The 12,588-nt window shown below is 36.3% G+C and overlaps 3 protein-coding genes across 3 annotated transcripts; 1 reads left to right on the top strand and 2 right to left on the bottom strand.

Annotated features, from left to right (window-relative positions):
* Nucleotides 1-1,768: 1,768 nt before the first annotated feature.
* On the top strand, nt 1,769-6,069 carry cd79b (CD79b molecule, immunoglobulin-associated beta). Its single transcript, XM_069704697.1, has 5 exons — nt 1,769-1,826; nt 3,591-3,905; nt 4,056-4,174; nt 4,460-4,513; nt 5,482-6,069. Exons 1-5 carry the CDS (start codon nt 1,775-1,777, stop codon nt 5,569-5,571), a joined length of 630 nt encoding a protein of 209 aa, XP_069560798.1. The 5' UTR covers nt 1,769-1,774; the 3' UTR covers nt 5,572-6,069.
* A 222-nt stretch (nt 6,070-6,291) lies between these two features.
* Nucleotides 6,292-7,230, bottom strand: LOC138624466 (interferon a3-like). The gene is made up of 5 exons (XM_069704695.1): nt 7,099-7,230; nt 6,906-6,998; nt 6,661-6,810; nt 6,484-6,567; nt 6,292-6,390 (listed from the first exon to the last, which is right to left on the bottom strand). The coding sequence occupies exons 1-5, from the start codon at nt 7,228-7,230 to the stop codon at nt 6,292-6,294; spliced, it is 558 nt and encodes a 185-aa protein (XP_069560796.1).
* Nucleotides 7,231-10,082: 2,852 nt separating this feature from the next.
* On the bottom strand, nt 10,083-11,105 carry LOC138624465 (interferon a3-like). The gene is made up of 5 exons (XM_069704694.1): nt 10,974-11,105; nt 10,781-10,873; nt 10,536-10,685; nt 10,286-10,366; nt 10,083-10,184 (listed from the first exon to the last, which is right to left on the bottom strand). The coding sequence occupies exons 1-5, from the start codon at nt 11,103-11,105 to the stop codon at nt 10,083-10,085; spliced, it is 558 nt and encodes a 185-aa protein (XP_069560795.1).
* Nucleotides 11,106-12,588: the final 1,483 nt, after the last annotated feature.

Here is a 12,588-nt window from a genome sequence, read left to right as displayed (position 1 = left end):
CCATCTTAGGTGTCATCTGTGAAAATACACTGAGGCCCCCTAGTGTTTGAAAGGTCAGTAGGCCACACCGTAGACTATTGAACTACTAATTGTTATGTTTTATTTTTAAGCTTAAGAATAGACTTGTGAAGTTGGAAACTAAGAGTGGAAATCAAGCATGTCCCTTTCCTCTATTTGTACAATGTATTTATGTGTGAAGTTTGAAATTTTTAGTAGGGGATTAATTGCAGCCACTGATTAAAAAAACATTGGATAAGAATTGTAAATAAAAGCACGTCATTAGTTAAACAGGTTTCATTGCCGCCTGGCAAAATAATGCAGCTTGATTTTCACTTGACTCTGATGTCGAGTGAACAAAAATAATTATTCAAGGCTTGAAGCCAAAGATTATTCTCAGTAATGATTCATTTGGATTTGATATATTAATCATCAGAAAACGGTGACAAATAACTGCAGGGTAACTTCATTTTCTTCTGCACGACAAAGTAGAGCTGCAAATTCTCAGATTTGAGAAGCAGGAACCATAAAAATGTTTTTATAGATTTAATTTAATGATTAACTGATTATCAAAATAGTTGCTTATTCATTTTCTATTCACTGACTTACCAATTCATCAACTTGTACGTGCTGCTCTACGAGTAATAGCTCCCACGATGACTGCTGTGCTTAATTTAAATCATTTTTCATCTTGAAGAGAAATGTTTTATTTTTTTTTATTTTTTTGTTTCAGCAACTTCTACTGTCAAATTCAAATTTTTCTAACTGTTTTTCTTTTCTATTTTTTAAAATGTATACAGCTGTGTATATATATTATAGACAATTTGACAAAATATAATTAAAGAAAACAGAAAACAACATTTCTCCAGCTTAAATATCAGTACCTGGACTGGAACAAAGATACAACTTAGAAAAAGATTACAAACAAGAAAAAAAAAAATCTTTTTTAAGGGAGGTACAGTATTTCCAGTTAGCATTACATATTTGGCGCCCCTGCAGTTTTTATCTCGTGCTCACACACTGTGACGTTCAGTAGATTCACAATGTACCATATGGATATTATCAACACAGAGAATTAGGGAAATGTGATCAGCTTGGTTGACCTGAAAACTTCACTGTTGACTGCGTGTGGCTGTTGCATAACAAAACTCACCGACCAGCTCTGTGTGTGTGTGTGTGTGTGGGGGGGGGGGGGGGGCTGATGTTTTGCATGTATTATATTAGTTTAGTGTTTTGTTCTTCTCCACAAAACCCACAGTACATCTGTGTCTGATGGAATTATCATTAGTTTGATTAGTATTTAAATTCATTAAAGTTATTACAGTTACTGCATTTGTTAAATTGAAATGCAGGTTTCGTAAGATAGCTAAACGTATGATGGTATCCATAGTGAAACTGAGAATATGACATTGGTACAAACATCAAACACCAATCCTTAGACCTGGAACAATTTAATATCACATTAATATTTGTTATTCTACAGGCTATTTTCAAAAGCCCTTTGTAATGATGTTACATGTTCAGATTCATATCATTGTTTAATTTCTCCTTATAGATGGAACGTATGAATGAAATTAGATGGCTTTTATTGTTGAAAGTGTGGTTGCCTGGAGTTATCTTGGTTCACTGATTCAGCGTTCTTCCCCTTATTTGCCTGATGTGAAATTATATGTAGTGTCAGACGAACTTGCACACCCACTGGTGCAGAGACATCCTCTCCTTGTTCGCAGCATTTTCAGGAGTGTACGGCGACACGATTTTTCTTTTGAATGTCATCATGCGGTGGATGCTGGCTGGATGCTGCGGGCTTGCCTTGATCAATCTGTCGGGTAAATATCAACTTTTGCAACATAGTCAATTAAAACGTTTGACTGAAAAATGAAAATGATGCAAAGAACAATTACAGTTTTGGTACTGAGTGTTGACAGTACAGCAGCATAATTGTGGTTCAGTTCAGTACGCTAATAACGGCTCATTTTGGCTTTACAGTTATTATATTTGTGATTTTGATGTCTGTTTAACCACTGTTGCACTGCATACAAGTGTTTTGCATGTTATTTTTGACTCTACATTACTTCCTGGCCATCTGGGGGGAAAGAGGAAGTTATCCTCTTGAGACAAAGACGATAATATTATTGTCATGTTGATGAGCTACTATTGAACTTCTTCATTACTCTGATATATACCATATGTGCACCACCAAATTATTCCATTCATTTTTCTCCATCACTTTAGTTTGTCAGACTAGTAGTCAATTTTTTTAAAAAGAACATATAATAAACAAGAAATGTTTACATTCAGCAAATATTAAAATTAAAGATTGCATTAAAAAAAAAAGCACCATCCAATACATATTTCTGCCTCAGGCGTGACTAAAACACGCAGCACTTGAAATGTTTAACTGTTTTAATTTATTTGTGGTGTTGTACTGCTGGTTGGACAAAATTCAATTCAATTGAATTTTATTTATGTAGCGCCAAATCATAACAGAGGTTATTTCATGGCACTTATAAATAACAAAATAAGGGATGTGAACAGATCTGGCAATATTTCGATTGATTGATCAATCAGAATGATTTCATTAATGAAAAGAAATTCAAGAAATGTTTCAATAATAAAGGTAATAATTGTTTTCCGCCTTTGTGACTATAATAAACAGCTATAACTGCAGCTATAACACAAAGCTACCGACTGAGCACATATTAAATTTGTATTTTGTTACTTCGACAACGTCACTATTCTCTAAAGCTTTATCATCAGTTAGGTCATCTGCAAAATTATTATAATTAAATTTGATGTCATTAATTGTTTTAGATAGATAGATAGATAGATAGATAGATAGATAGATAGATAGATAGATAGATAGATAGATAGATAGATAGATAGATAGATAGATAGATAGATAGATAGATAGATAGATAGATAGATAGATAGATAGATACTTTATTAATCCCACAAGGGGAAAATTTTTCGCTACAGCAGCATTATAGTTACAGGAAAGCAATAAAACAACAGTAAAAAATATTAAATATAAAAATGCACAGTATATACAATAAAATAGAATAAAATAAAATAGAATAATTAAATTAAATTAAATTAAAACTAACTAAACAATAGTGCAAAGCAACTAAACAGTAGTGCAAAGTATTTAAACAAACAAGGAAACAGACAACCAACGGTGTTATTGTTGTGTGATGGATTTTGCCAGAGATGAGTTATTGTACAGTCTTATTGCAGTGTTTATGAACATCTGCTTGAGTAGAACAAGTCATTTTTTTGTATGTACTGGATTCAATTACTATAAAGTAATACTGTATCTTTTCCACACCTGTTATATAAAGCACATTTCTCTTCTCTGCTTTAAGCCAGGGGGGGGGGGGGGGGGGGGGGGGGGGGGGGGGGGGGGGGGGGGGGGGGGGGGGGGGGGGGATCATACTGAGGACATTCAATACCTACATTACTACTGAAGGCCTACTGCAGAGACTAAATAGCCAAAATATCTGCATATAATTAGTCTAAAAAGATTTGTGGTAACTGCTGTTCTAACTGTCAAAATATCTTTCAACTTTTATTTTCTTTTTTTGTCTGCTCAGTCGCCCTGAACGATGCCCTGGTCAAAAGCCAGAAGCCCCGGTTCATCGGTGTGAAAACCGGGCGAAGTGTGGCCATTTACTGCAAGACCTCAGAGGATCAGGAATGCAGCGTCGAGTGGTACAAGGCTGATAAGTACGATGTGCCTGAGGCAGACCGAAAAAGGCTGCAACCAAGTTCGAAGGTTGAGTTTGTCAACAAGACTATGCTCCAAAACGCTTATCTCTACCTCTTGAAAATACAACCAGACGACAGCGGAGTGTACTTCTGCAAGATAAACAAATCCTGGGGACCTGGAACTAAACTACAAGCTGCCAGTAAGTGAAGTGGACACAACATTGCTTATGCAGACCGAGACACACAATGAATTCTTGCTTTTAATGGTCATTTACTGTGATTATTTTGTTTTTGTTTTAACCAGTTTACTTTAGAAAACACCCTGCTAACATCCACTGTTCCCCTCACAGTACGCGTCAACCAATCCAACCTACTATACAGGTCCAACATGAAGGATGGTCTCATCATCTTCCAGGGCCTGCTGTTGGCTGTGTGCATCGCTGCTGTACTGTTGCGCAAACAAAAACTGGTGAGGAAACGAGATGAAACAAAACACTATGAGAAAAATCTTACCAGACTGTGCTCATGAGCTTGTTACAGGACATCTGCAGCACAATGAGACTTTGAATTGATCTGCTTTAGCTCTTCAAAAAGAAACAGGGAAAAGATCTACAACGTTATAGAAGTGTTGACAGGTCACAGCCAAAATGATGTTCTTTGTTTCTTTGTCAAACCAACAGTCCAAAACCAAGTTATTAAGATACGCAAGATATTAAATTTACAATGTTTACGATATGATGCCTTCTTTTAACAGTTGGAAAAGAGTGACAGCATATACGAGGAGCCTGAAACCGATCACATCTATGAGGTTTGTTGACTCTTCACTACTTTACAGCAATATTTAAAAAAAGACAACTGTTATTGCTTCGAAACACAGTTTTCATTTTACTGCACAGACCCACTTGTGAAGACATGCCACAGTGAACACGCATCACAGACATGTGTTTTTACATAAAATGTAAAAGTGAATGATAGAAAGAGAGACAGCAGACATCTCCTCGCACCACTGAGCTCCTCATCACAATTGTTTCTTGTTCAGTCAAAGCTGCTGACAGGTTTATTATTTGATCAAGCTGTACTTTAGTATATATAGAAGTACAATCAGTTGTCTAAACTTTTTGTTTTTTGTTTGTTTGTATGTTTTTTGCAAAATTAATGACATAACTTTGTAAAGAAACTTCTTCTCATAAAAATCAAAGAAGACTTTTTGTGCACACAGAATTAGAAGTTCATGCCTGTACAAGAAAACAAGAAAACAATTATGAAGGAAAAAAGCAAACAGCCCACATACATAGACCGATACAGTTTATTAAAAGTAAGGTCCAGAGTTTCATGGACACTTCAACTAACTGCCACCTTTTTGGATGCGCAGCCAGCTGAACTTTACAGATGTCAATGCTGCTTATGATAAAAAAAATCATGATCCAGCTTTTCAGACACAGAAAGATTCTGACCTTTTCTGAGAAAAGAAAGTAATACCATAACCTCTGGTAAAGTAAAACCTAATGAATAATGTGCAAAGATTTTTTTTTTTCACAGTTTCTCTTTTAGACCAGAAAGCTTTGTTTTTTAACATCCTGATCTAAATTCTTGCATTAATCAGGATCCTCGAAGTTGGGCATTAACATACTTCTTCAGTTAATGTCAACTGCTGTAGCATTTAGCCGCTTTGCTGTTTGAGTCATTTCTGAATCATCAAAATGCAAATGCAGTTCCCTTTATACCCCAACATAGCATGTATACAGCAAATAAAACTGACTCAATTCTGCCTCTCAGGGGTTGGCGATAGAGACATGTGGAGGAGATCTGTACGAGGAACTGGCTGTGTACTCGCTGGTTGAAGGAACTGAGGCCCCGTGGGAGTGAGACTGATCAAACCTTTTACTCTCTTCAGCCACATAATACTGATTATATGTTCTTAACTACGAGTTGTAAAGTAAAAAAAAAAAAATAACAAGATAAGTCCTTAGTTAGCCCACTCACATGTGGAGATGTGTCTTTTACTGCTAATACAAGTTCATTTATCACCGTGCAGCAGCGTACTTATTTCAAAATGCTTTATTTTTGTGCTATTTAACTTTGGATTGAATTCATCTGTAGTGCAATGAAGCAATTGTACCATTTAGGCACAAAAGCTGGCATTTTTGGTGCTTCAAGGTGTTTTCCATGCAAATGTTGTGTCTGATTTTTCAATGTATCCGCTAACTTGACAATTTTATATCTTTTTTCCTGTGCCTATGGTAGGCGTAAGAATAATCTAGTGTCCATCAGAGCTTATGAGGCAGTATTGTTCCTGGTGTTTATTACTGTAATTAAAAAAATATGTTTGTGTTTTGTTTATCTAACAGGAATAATAATAAAAAAAACAACACAAAAACCCATTTGCAATTGCTGGAGAAAGTTATTTTTTTATTGTCTTTAACAGGTACAGGTCAAACAATTTTTTTAAATTTTTTTATATTAGCTGATCAACAACATAATCATTTAAAAAGATACAAGTAAATAAATAAGCAATAAATAAGCAGATATGTCAATAAATATAAATAAGTAAATAAATTAACACATCCTTCATGTGACGGACAGATTTTAGTTGACGGTGAGCAGAGATGAAGCCAGCTGGTCTGCTCTTGTCAGATGGGCTTTGATTTCCTCCCTGATCAGCTGCCAGGCTTCAGCACTGTGGCCCTAAAGACAGAACAATATTATTAATATAACGATAGATAGACAGACAGACAGACAGACAGACAGACAGACAGGTAGATAGGTAGATAAACTTACCTTTTGCTGGAGGACCTGGTTCGACAGGCTCTGGAAATACATCTGAAGCTTCTTGTTCTTCTTCATGTGGTTGTGGCTCCCAATCTAAATATTAAAAACATAGCTTTTAGCCTCATGTATTCATTAGACAGTCTCCTACACATGTCCCAGACCACCACACTGTACATCCCTACTCACACAGGAGCGAAGTTCATCCGCCTGCTTGTTCACAACGTTGAGAAAGCGCTCCACTGTGCTCTCCTCCCATGACGCAGCGCTGTGGTCCTCCTCAAGCAGGCCAGCCACCTCCTTCAGAACCTGAACCGTGAAGGCAAGTTTATCCTCCGCCTGCAAGAAGAAAGGAGGAAGGTGTTTATTTTGCTGTCACGTCTTTAATTCCTCATATTTATTTATTTTTGTAGACAAAGTTGAGGGTGACTTACTGATGCTTTGGACGCCTGGTTGTACAGTTTACTGGGGAAGGCCACAGTGTTCTCCTCTCCAGCATCCTCAGTGGTGTTAGTGGAATTATTCGCCTGCATCACACACAAACACACATTAGTATCTCTTCAAATAAACATACACTGAAAGTAAATTATAACAAAATAAACAGCATGCAAAAGAAGGTACACTTACCATTGTGTCTAGTAGATCCAACAAGCTCTCACTGTGCTGTTTGAATTTGTGATCCATCCATCTGCAGCTGAGTGAGGAGCCTGAACTGTACAGACCGAGGAGCAGGCAAGTGAAGAAGATCTTGTTGAGCATCTTTAAAAAAAAAGGTAGAAGTATGTTTTTGTTTGAAGAAAACTCAGCTGATGTGTTGAGGTGATGTGCTGAAGGAGACCTGCGGAGCCTCCTTTATAGCAGAGTGCACCTTTCAGTTTCCTTGGAGGGGAATACTGAAGTTAAGGTTGTGGCTTTCACCCCCACATACATGTGTAGTGAAGCATATTTCGGATTTAATTGTTTCCCGTGAGAAAAATAGCCCATGTTAGAGAATAAACATACAGAAATATATATATATATATATTTTTTTTATTAAAAAAAAATACAAACATTTAAAGCTAAAAGTTCACGCAAATAAAACGTCTCCGAGAGAAAAAATAAGCTGCGTTTACCTTAAAAACATGAAAACAAACACAGATCACGATCGATAATTTGATGTGAAACAGTTTAATATGCAATTAGATAACAGAAATAACGTGTTATATTATTGCAATTTTAAGGTTAAGCAGTGCAAACATTTAAGGCTCTAAAATTTAATTATACTCGAATGAAATCTCTGTAACTGTTAAAAGATTTTGGTTATTTTAGATTTATGTACGCGAGTTCGTTCCCATTTGATGTTAAATGCATTTTTAATAAATAAATAATTTGCATAATTTCTGAGGATAATAATGAAGGTAAAATTGGTTCCCTGCGTGAAATGTGTCCACTATGTGCCGTAAAAGGGAAGTTCGCACAGCGAAACGGAAAGCGGCTCCGTGACTGCGGCCTGCTGTGACGCTCGTTCATGTGAATCGGTCAGTGATATTTCACGTTGTTTTACACAGAACAAGCGGCTCAACGTGAGAACCGGGGAGCCTGTAGAGAAGGGGATTCTCCTTCACCTTTTAATGAGCAGATTCCAGCACAATTCTAGCTTCGTATTAATTCATATTCATATTCTCAAATAGCCTATTAGACCCATAATTCATGAACGGGACTGGATAAACGTGTGTCTTGGGTCTGGCTTTTATTTCATTCGCAGTTTGTAGCCTGTTTGTTGTTGTACTTGTATGTGTAACATGCATTTTAATTGCATTATTTATTGTTAAAGGACAAGGTATGTTAAACACATCAAGTGATTATTAGGCTACAAATTTATGGGCCAGCAGTAAATATTCTTTCTGCCCCATGCATTAAAAACAAACCGTAATTGACTAGTTGAAAACTGATGATAATTCATATTCTTTTTTTAATATTAGGCCTACATAATCCTTTTTTTTTTTTAATGATATAAACCCTCAACACAAATTATGACTTTATAGGTTATTTGTAACCTTGATTAATTGTTTTATTTGAATGTTTTTTAGACCTGGGTGTGTAAAGTAGGCTGGAAAATAAGGCAAAAAAACTAAACAAATTAACATATTTTTGTTTTGTTTTGTTTTTCTATTTTATTAGCTTAATAATCCTTTGACCCTCTGATTTAATGAGGGATTCCTTTGGGGACAAGCATGTTATGTTATCCATAATTCATCCTCATTTCAATTTACAGCTGCCCGGACATTTAGAGCTACGTGTAGGTTTTGGATGCTGTATTTAAAGTTTGCCTAAAATGATGTAACCACAAGTAATGTATGTTTTTTTGTTTTGTTTCAGGAGTGTCGATGTACATGATTTACATCCATGTCTGTTCAAAATCATAAAACATACGTGGTGAAGACTTTGAATGAATTTGACCAGTGAAGCTGATGGATTCTGATAGAACACAAAGTTGCAGCCTGACAGTAAACACGTTGTAAAAAAAAATATAAGTTTCACGAACATCTCCAACCCAACACAAAATATCTCTGCAGCCACCGCTTCTAGATTACTGTCCCCAAATCAGGATCTGAAAAAGTGTGAAATATGGACACAATCTCCTCTTCTGTTGCTGAGTCATAGCGTCATGTTCATAAGAGTAGGATGGATGTGAGATCACTGAGTTGAAGAAATTCCCTCGCGGTGTTCCTGAGAAATCTCATTCACGGGTGTGTGATGGATGTGGGGGACTGACTTGAGGTCACGGTGACTTTGACCTTTGACCTGTGACCCTCAAAAACTGAATCAATTCACCCCTTGAGTCCAAGTGAGCGTTGGTGCCAAATGTCAAGAAGTTGATATAAAAAACCATAAGACAGCAGGAGGAGCACTGAGAGTCCACACAGCCTGTGAAGCTTGGCTTGATCATGAATGATGTAATGTGATCAGATTTGCAGGTACCTTTAATTACAAAATATGCTATAAACAAGAGAAACATGCACAGGTATTGATGTGTTTGTCTTCTTATATAACCAAAGTACAGAAAGAAAAAAAATAATCCTGTCCATCAGCATGAATTATTTTAATAAAGAAGTTTTAGATGTCATTAAAACAACCAGATTAAAACATTTTAAACTTGTGTTGTTATTATTATTATCATTGTGTTTAATCTGCTGGCTTGACAATTTCATATCAATTATATCATGTACCTGCGGTAGGTGTAAATATTGTACATATGATCGTCATATATTGTTGTGAGATATTACAATAGAAATCTGGTCTGAACAACGACCCACCAGCTCCTGTTGTTTGATTGTTCTCATTAAAAATAGATCATCCCTTAATAAAAACAATAAACACATTTCTTTTTCCTTAAAGAGACTTTTTATTGTCTGTAACAAATAATAAATATATTTTTTCTGAATACAAAACTTTAAAAAATATATATAAATAAGAACATTGATCGTCATACAAAAATAAATAATCATTCAAACAACCAATAAATACACAGATAAATCAATAAATATATAAATAAATAAATAAATACATCTATAATAATAATAAATAGAAAATCAAATAAATAAGCACATTCTTCATCGAACAGATAGAGTTCAGTTGGCGGTGGGAAAGGATGAAGTCAGCTCGTGCTGTACTCTCATTAGATGGATTTTGATTTCCTCCCTGATCAGCTCCCAGGCCTCAGCACTGTGGTCCTACAGAAAGAATATCATTATTATTATTATTAATATTATTATTAAAACATGCCAGAATAATTTGAACGTCATATCCTATCCTATCAATAATGTAAACTTACCATTTTCTTCAGGACATGATGTGACAGTCTCTGGAAGTGCATGTGCAGCTTTCTGTTCTCCTTGTGGCCGTGGGTCCTGATCTACATTATTAAAAGGAAAAAATACACTTAAAAAATATGCTTTACCAATTTCCCCTAAGTTATTTATTTATTTATTTTAAGAAATGATCATTACACAGTCACCCTGAACCTGTCAACCTTTTCAAGACTTTAATGTGATTGAAATAACACCCAGCTCATTACAACTCACACAGGAGTGAAGCTCATCCGCCTGCTTGTTCACAACGTTGAGAAAGCGCTCCACTGTGCTCTCCTCCCATGACGCAGCGCTGTGGTCCTCCTCAAGCAGGCCAGCCACCTCCTTCAGAACCTGAACCGTGAAGGCAAGTTTATCCTCCGCCTGCAAGAAGAAAGGAGGAAGGTGTTTATTTTGCTGTCACGTCTTTAATTCCTCATATTTATTTATTTTTGTAGACAAAGTTGAGGGTGACTTACTGATGCTTTGGACGCCTGGTTGTACAGTTTACTGGGGAAGGCCACAGTGTTCTCCTCTCCAGCATCCTCAGTGGTGTTAGTGGAATTATTCGCCTGCATCACACACAAACACACATTAGTATCTCTTCAAATAAACATACACTGAAAGTAAATTATAACAAAATAAACAGCATGCAAAAGAAGGTACACTTACCATTGTGTCTAGTAGATCCAACAAGCTCTCACTGTGCTGTTTGAATTTGTGATCCATCCATCTGCAGCTGAGTGAGGAGCCTGAACTGTACAGACCGAGGAGCAGGCAAGCGAAGAAGATCTTGTTGAGCATCTTTGAAATAGGTAGAATTTGCCTTCGTTGGATGTAGAAGAGGGTAGAAGTTGCCTTTGTGTGCAGCAAACTGGGATGTCTCCAGGTGATGTGCTGGATGAGACCTGCAGCGCCTCCTTTATAAGACGCCGTTTTCGGTTTACTTACATGAACAGAGCGAAACGATGCGGCTTTGAAAGCTGATGTACAAGTCAAAATCAAACGTGAAGCGTCACATATTTTTTGATTTAAATGACGTCATTGTATTGTTGTTTGTAGACATGATACGAAAATCTGGAGCGACTTTTAAAGGCTGGTGTGTAAAATGTATATCAAAAATCATAGAAACATGAAAACAAGCACGATTTATTTTTTTTATTTGTTTGGAAAAGTTTGGAAACATTTGTTCGACTTTTAAAGGAAAATAAGTTGTTCTTTGATTAAAATTATTGTCGCTGCATAGCTTAATTATTTAGATGTTTGTTCTTTTGTGCAGTCGTCACTTTTTTCTTCCGTCTACATGAGCGCGATTAATGGCATGTTAAAAGATGTAAACAATTATTTACTGTTTGTTAGAAGTGACAGTTAACGAGTATTATGTGATTTAACAACTAGTTATTAACTATAACTAATGAGAATAAAAAGGCAGACGTGAACGCAGCCTGTCCACATAACTCGAGCCGAAAATGAAAGCGACGATTTACCCGGCTGGCGTGACGTCACACCGATGCATTTTTGTAGTTCACTTTCAGCCTTCAATATGAAAATCACACCCACATACCGTGAGAGTGATGACATAAACAGGTTTTGTTTGGCATTTCATCATCACGTTTGACTTTTAGTGGCTTATAAACTTTGATTTTACTCCTTGCGAAACAAAATAAACATGTAAATATCAATGACAAAATATTGCCATTATTTTATCATCCTCTTTTTAAAAAAAATCAATTTCCCTACAGGTCCCAGGAAGGAAACTAATTGGAACAAGTGGGAATTATTTCAAATGGTAAACATAAGAAGGAAGACACACTTTCATTAACTCAGTCGACCTGATTTTGTCTCTTCAGCAGAGTCATAAAAATGATTATTAAATCATTTGTCAGTGTAGGGGTAATAAAGTGACGCTTTGTTGGGGTTTATAGGCTGTGACGTGTGTGATTAAAACTTTGTTTAGCTGTCAGAGGAACTCAGCAGAGGACATGAAGTCCTCACATGTCACTGAACAACATCAACACGCCTGCAAAGACGTGATGCCTTTGAGTGATACTCGTAAACTACAACAGCAACGCAGCACCGCTGTTGCTGTTGCTTGTACTTCGCAGTAATTTCAGGCAGCGTGGATGTGACTTATTCTGTTTTTAGCATAACGTATATTTACAAGACGTTAGGCGCGTGTTTGTAACTTTTTAATCAAATGAAATAATAAATGAAGCGTGAATCGCTCCCCAACGGGCTGCATCGTTTATTTTTTTACTGTATTCTTGAGAGAGCGTGAACGCACCAC

This window comes from Brachyistius frenatus, unplaced genomic scaffold (genome assembly GCF_029030835.1).
Source record: "Brachyistius frenatus isolate BFR_SWC_R1_liver_20210118 unplaced genomic scaffold, ASM2903083v1 Contig_51, whole genome shotgun sequence".
Lineage (NCBI taxonomy): Eukaryota > Metazoa > Chordata > Actinopteri > Embiotocidae > Brachyistius > Brachyistius frenatus.
Note: the sequence above shows the minus strand (reverse complement) of the source record. Positions and strands in the feature narration are given on the sequence as shown.